The sequence below is a fragment of the Labeo rohita genome, chromosome 12 (assembly GCF_022985175.1).
Source record: "Labeo rohita strain BAU-BD-2019 chromosome 12, IGBB_LRoh.1.0, whole genome shotgun sequence".
NCBI lineage: Eukaryota > Metazoa > Chordata > Actinopteri > Cypriniformes > Cyprinidae > Labeo > Labeo rohita.
The window spans coordinates 19,723,988-19,730,977 of record NC_066880.1 but is presented as its reverse complement, the minus strand read 5'-3'; the positions used below and the strand labels follow the sequence as shown (position 1 = coordinate 19,730,977).

Below are 6,990 nucleotides of genomic sequence, written 5' to 3'. Positions count from 1 at the left end.
TTACATCGCTTGGTGTTTATGTTAAACTGCATATTTTAACGATTTGTAATTGTACTACCAAGTTAAATTTTGCAAAACACCTGGTTTAAAACGAAAATCAAGCACTTTCCTTGGTTCTAGATTATAAAGGGTAAATAAATTCTCATTGGACATCATCACAGACTATCATCATTAACAGTGTAAACAAAATGTGATTTGATTAGTGTATTTAGTGCTGATGGCCAGCTGCAGCTACACTGATTGTGCAGGCTGTCTGTACGCTTCCTGTTTTGCAAGCGTGGTAAATGGACCAACAGTTGCTTGAAGTTGCCACTCTTGAGATACAGACTAAAGTGTTCAGATCAAACTTCAGCAAAACGAATTCAGACGTCTCAAAAGGAATAGAGGATCTTATTAAAAGGTAAAAATTTATTATTTTGAATATGCTGACAGTACACCCAAATCTGAAGTACTTTCACAAATGTATTATAAGTAATATATTTGTTGCTTAAATGAGTGTTGCTTCTAATTTCATTTTATTAGAGAATTTTTACTAGACGATGCATTTTAAAACTTTTTATGACTATGGTTTGTCTTTTCTGTCTCCTGAATCCAAAGCATACACATTTTTCTATAACAAAAACAAATAAATAAATTCACAGCGCAATAATTTTCTACAGATGCATGAATTGCCTTCTAAAACCAAATATGTCTATTTGCAAGTTATGAAGTGCTCTTACTGTTATCATCATAAAATATGGCTGAAGCATTGTACCCTGTATTTTGTGATAATCATATGCTGCAATGTTGCAATATGGATCTTGCTGATGTAGGTCACATTACTCAATAGGCTGCTGTCATGCAACATACAGCATTTTGACCGTCTACTGTAACACCAATAGAGCATGACAGCTTCATAAATGTTTAACACCACACAAATGACAGCTTGCAACTGGTATGAATGCTCTGTGATAATGCCTTGATCTTGCACTTATTAACACGGACCCCACTCATTTTGACCAATGATCTTATATGCTTTCCAGATATTCATGATGAAAAAAATAAATAAACAAAGTGATTGCACTCACAAAAAGCAATTTCTGGAACAATTTGAAAAAGTTGGAATTCACTAGGCTAATGAAAAAAAAAAAAATCCATTTATGAAGATTTCTACCTCGGACAGCAAAAACTGATTAAAAGCCGAAAGAGGAGAAATGGGGCATGGCACAGGCCAGTTTCAAACTTGCTTCTTCATTAACTATTTTGATGATGTGAGCACATGAATTACCCACTGTGCCACAACTCAAGAACCAGTTTAGTTTTTGCGCCATAAGTAACCTTAGACTACATTTGACAACAAACCAACAACCTCATTATATCTGTATACTCCAATCTTACACTGACACATTCATAAGCACCTGTAATATTAATAAAAACAAATAAATGCATAAAGGCAGATACTCTTATCCACAGATCACGCGTCATAGTTTCGTCAGTGGGCTACAGGCTACCTAATTTTGGTTGACTATGCTTTTCTCCCGCCTCTCTCTCCCGCTTACTGCTGGGCTGATCTGCCGTGCACGCGCGCCCCGACTGATTCTTTCCTGCTTGCTGATTGCTCGAGCGCCTCGCTCTCGTGCTCTCCTATTGGCTGTCAGAATGGGTTACTGTGAGCCAATGCGCGCAGAGGCTTGATGTACCGACTGAACGGTCTTGACTTTTGCAGTACAGCTGGACCGCGAAGGGGGCGTGCCGCAGCAAGCGACGGTTAGTCAGCGGGTTTTTAGTTATGGTGGTCGACACGTTGTTAAATGAAGTTTAAAAGCACGTAGGAAAAAAACTCTACTTGTTCAAACTATAACAGAGCAAACTGTGTCTGCCGTTTTGGAAACAAACCACGGGTTCCAATGAATTGCACCAGGTAAGAATACAGAGTGCGTCACAGTGCATCGTGGGGATTTATCACTGATAACTGCGCGCTTGAAAAGTGTAAAGATGACCTCTGAATGGGACTAATGATTTAGATTCAATTTAAAACAATATTGGCTTGTTTAAAGTATTATTTGATTTTTTTTTCACTATTATCTGTATATGTTACTATTACTGATTTTTAATAGCTGGTAATTACTCCCAATAGCGACAATTCGTTGATGTTCGGTTATACTTTTTTTTTTTTTGTTTGTTTGTTTGTTTGTTTCTATTTTTGGCCAATGAATTCGGTGGAGGGTCTGTGGTTTAGATCAGCTACATATTCCAGTTTTACTAGTAACTGTTCACTCAAGTAATGGTACTTATCCTGTAGTCTCTGTTATGGCTTTACTATTATTTTTGTATTACATAATAGTTTTAATTTTTGCTACCCATCCCAAATGTTATTAGATAATATTACATTAGTATCTAATAAGGTGAATTTTAGTGCTAAAAAGACTGGAATTGGTATTTTATAATTTAATATTTTATAATTTGTTGCCTTTGGATTAATTTGGTCAATATTAAAGTATAATATAAATATAATATTTAATAATAAATGTAATATGGAAGCATAATTGTTCTTCATAAAAAATGATAACTATTACAATTTGAAAAGCTTAAACCAGGAGCTATGCCACTAAAATTGTATTGTAAAATCGTTAGCTCCATCTATAGTTTTGTTAACTAGTTTAATCTCTAAATTCTGAGGAAAGTCTTTCACATCTCCTGCTTAATTGGTCACTGTAGTGTTTTTCTTTATTGTCTTCATAACAGGGTGCTGCAGATACTGAACCCCAGGCCAATGCCAAGTCCAATTATGCCTGTGGATGTGGCAATGAGAATTTGTCTGGCGCACTCGCCGCCTCTTCGCAGTTTCCTCAGTTCATATGACTGCAAGTCCAGGAACCTAGTCAACCAGTACAAACCTCTGAGATCCTGCATCAGTTCTAAGACAGATGTGGACACTGATAACCTAGGATGGAAGAGTCCCGAGATCAAAGCAAAAAAGAAAGTGGTTTTTGCTGACTCCAAAGGCATGTCTCTGACAGCAGTCCATGTGTTCAAGGAATTCGAGGAAGACCCCATGTTAGACCTGCAGTTCGAATTGTCAGACCTGGAGGATGCCATTGTGGGCCTGAAAGTGGAGAAGGAGAAGAATTTGATTTTGGATTTCCCTCAGCCTGCTGCAGACTATTTGGACTTCCGGAACCGTCTAAAGAAGAACCTGGTATGCTTGGAAAACTGTATAATTCAAGAGAGATCGCTCACCGGCACAGTCAAAGTGAGCAATGTAGGCTTTGAGAAAATTGTCCATGTGCGAATAACATTTGATTCATGGAAAAGCTACACTGACATTCCTTGTACGTACATGAATAATGTTTATGGTTGCGAGGACGTTGACACTTTCTCGTTTTCCATCGACCTTCCAAGTTTTGTGCCCTCACATGAGCAGGTGGAGTTCTGCATATCCTACAAAACTCATGATAGCACATACTGGGACAATAATGACGGGAAAAATTACAAGCTGGTACATGCAGAGAATGACCCCAGCCAGACCAGTGTAACCCAAAAGACGACGACAGATTTCAAGAATCAAGGCAAACGGCCAGAGATGGAATTCGATCAATTCGGGAGCCCGAGAACATCTAGTGGGTTCTTCCCCGAGTGGCAGAGTTGGGGTCATATTGAAAACACCACCCCCTACTGGTGACAGTTCAAGACCCCGAACTTAAAGTAAATGCTGTAACAAGGACAACTGACTTTTGAAAAGTCTGAAGAGTAGAAATAAGCAATGGCATCTTCAAAAGGAAACCCTTTTGGCTATGTGTGTCTTTCGCACTGTCTGAATGAATTCAATATTGGTGTATGTTTTGGAGATGCACATTTAGTTTAAATAGAGATGTTTGGACTCTGAAGTTATGCAAATTTGAGACTAACCACGTTAACAATATGGCAGTTACTCAGAATGAGAAATGTTGGTTTATGTTATTTTTTATTATTTTGTAGCACACTACATACACTATTTTGTAGATCTGACATGGGGTAAACCAATAATTTTCATAACATAGATGCCTTCCTTCCTGTTATTCTGTGATTAACTGTATTACAATGGTATTGTTTTGGATATCTTTCCAAATGTCTTTGAATTAAGAAAACAACTAGCATTTGCTCTGAAATAGATTCGACAACATACTGTTTTGTTACTTTAAAGGGTGATAATTTTGTTACTCAATCTAAAGTCAGTGAATTTTGGGAATCCTGCTTCTGAAATGTGACTGGATGTTAATATGTTATGATTAGTCATCTTTAAAGGGGTAGTTCATCTGAAAATGATTTTTCTTATTTATTCAACTTCATTTCCTTCAAAACCTGAATGCATTTCTTTCTTTTACCACTATAAAAGATACTGAAAAAAAAAGATTAACACGTTTATAGTGACATGAAGGTGAATAAATGATGACAACATTTTGGGTGAATTGTCCATTTAAGAGCAGATGAACCAGCACTGCATAAAATGTGTGTAATTTACAGATTATGGAATAATCTGGTACAATAATATGGTACAATAAGAGATTGCTTCATATTGAAGTTTGTGCATCTCATTTGATAGTACCAGTTTATCTGTCACTTTCTAGTGAATGCACTAAAAGCGTGATGCATTATAAGGGAGTCCATGAGAGATAATAATGCCCATCAAGTGCTAAATCCCTGCTGTTGCACTTCGGTTGTTTCCTATGTTTGTTCTACTTTTTTAAATCTGCACTTTTCCTACAATTTCTTTCCTACAACATTTTTGCTGCTATGGTATTGTGCGTGGCTGTGTGTGCTGCATCATGATTTTTATGACCCGTGCTTTGTGGAAACTCTCTAGTGTTATTTGGAGGATAGAAGATGAGGATTTAGATGTAACTTTAAGAAAGTCGCAGTAAGTCAGGAAGAGTGGATAAAGAGAGTGATAATACTGAATGAGATTGTTGTTTTTTCATGATTGTTTTTCCCCCTTCCGCTGCAAAAGAAAAACAGGTTGAGGCCTTGAACGAAGGTGATTGTGGACTGTGATGAACCATGAGCTGCTGTAATTGCGGAGAGGGATCATGTAGGTTGAATGTAAAAAGGGGCCTACACAAGCCACAGTGTATGCCTACATATTTTTCTACTGCTAAGTAAGATGTTTGTTTGAAAGAATGTTGTACTATACTCTGTGTTCCTGCTAGAAATAAAACCTAATGTTTCCATTATGAGTGGTCATGTTTTACTTTATATTAATAAAACCACTTCGATATCAAAGTGCACCATGAGTTGACACCAGGACACAGTTTTTCACTAACTAATTTAAATTAATGTTTTGCTTTGGTGTCTATGTTTTGACCTTTTCAGAGTCTATTCTTTCTGAATGAGAAGAATAAATACCTGTTAAGAGATAAAAATGTGTCTAGTGAGCAGTCACCAATGTTTAAATGAACAAAGAGCAGATTTCCCATAATAGAATGAGTGCAGTTAAGATTGCTGACAAATATTTGCTCCCATAGCTACAGGAAGCTCAGCTGGAAATAAACTAATTGCTTACTCTTGACATACACAATCATTTACCAGATGTTTTATAACTTAGTCTGTGTTTTTGTGGGAAAATTTTGTCAGTACAGCCTGTGTTGTAAGCCGAATGTTTCCGTTCAGTAAGTTTACTTAATATGCTTACCAATCTACTAACTGAATCCTGTTTTTGCCCTCATCCAGCACATTAACAATGATATACTAAGTGGACATTTCATGGTAACGTATTAAATTCAAAATTAATTTGTGATACTAATTATGTCACTCCTCATACAGGCAAATGTTTTTCCACAGAAGCTTTCTGGATCATTTTCAAGTCAAGCTGGAGTAAATAATCATGTTTTACACAAACTTGTCATTAAAGCAAAAGAGAGATATATTGTAAGACACTTCATTTTTCAGTTCAACATTTCACCCAAATTCTAATGAAGGTTTTTTTTTTTTTTTTTAACAAGAATTTGTAAAGAAAAAAGCTTTAAACTGGAAATACATAAAATCTTGCACATGCATCACCTCTAGCAAATCTATAGAAATATATAAGCAAAGTCTGTGATATCAGGATGTATATGCACTCTGATGCGTATCAATTGTATTATCATTCTTGGAATCATAAAAAGTTGCAGATGTGAAATGATGTGAAGTCGCAATCCTAAAGAGTTACGATTCTAAAACTGGATTGAACCAAATTGCAAACAAGCAGCAAGGCATTATTCCACAATCACAGTATTGTGTTCAGAGTAATGAAGGTGATGCAGTAATTCAAATCGTGTGTTACAAGGACAGGAACATAAGAGAGAGGCAGTCTATTTGGAAAAAGGGCTGGCGCTGTGCTGCATTACAGGCTTCTTCCATGGAAGAAGCGTCACAGCAAACCAGACATCAGATGGAAGCATCACAGCAAACCAAACTTCAGCCATTAAACCAGAGCAGCTGAATCTCCTAATGTAAAATCATTAAACTTATGTCACAAGATAGAACAATAATAGTTCCCTTATTATGTACAGTACACATATAAGGGGTATAGAATATTAACATTAAAACAGGATATTGTGGTGTGGTGGTTAAAGCACAGGGCTAATGACCAGGAAGTTGTATGTTCAATTCCCCTAAGAAGTGAGTCATGAACCCTTGTGCTGGATTATCCTCATAATAAGTCTGCTGTAAGTTGCTTTGGATAAAAACAAACTGCTAAATAAATTAAGTTTACTGTAGGGATCACAATTGGATAAAGTCACAAATTGTTTCTCCAACATAATTAACTCTAGCCACCATGTTGTTTGTGATGACACTAATCAGATGATTAGCAGTGCAGTAACTACATGGGTTAATTACAGAAGTATGGATCACATCCTGATTAATAACAATAAGGCCTAAACTTTATATCCACTAATGTCTTTGTTGATACCCTGGTATAGTCTTTTGGGTATCTTCCTGCCAATTTTGCAGAGCACTCCAGATCAGTAAAATTGTTTAACAGTGAAACACCAC

At 36.5% G+C, this 6,990-nt stretch overlaps 1 protein-coding gene across 2 annotated transcripts; it reads left to right on the top strand.

Annotated features, from left to right (window-relative positions):
- The first annotated feature begins 280 nt into the window (after window positions 1-280).
- On the top strand, window positions 281-5,189 carry ppp1r3cb (protein phosphatase 1, regulatory subunit 3Cb). Of its 2 annotated transcripts, none has more exons than XM_051124578.1 (2): window positions 281-400; window positions 2,725-5,189. In XM_051124578.1, the coding sequence occupies exons 1-2, from the start codon at window positions 285-287 to the stop codon at window positions 3,659-3,661; spliced, it is 1,053 nt and encodes a 350-aa protein (XP_050980535.1). In that variant the 5' UTR covers window positions 281-284; the 3' UTR covers window positions 3,662-5,189. The 2 variants fall into 2 exon arrangements, with proteins under 2 accessions (XP_050980535.1, XP_050980537.1); XM_051124580.1 differs by lacking the exon at window positions 281-400 and adding an exon at window positions 1,667-1,900.
- The last annotated feature ends 1,801 nt before the right edge of the window (window positions 5,190-6,990 follow it).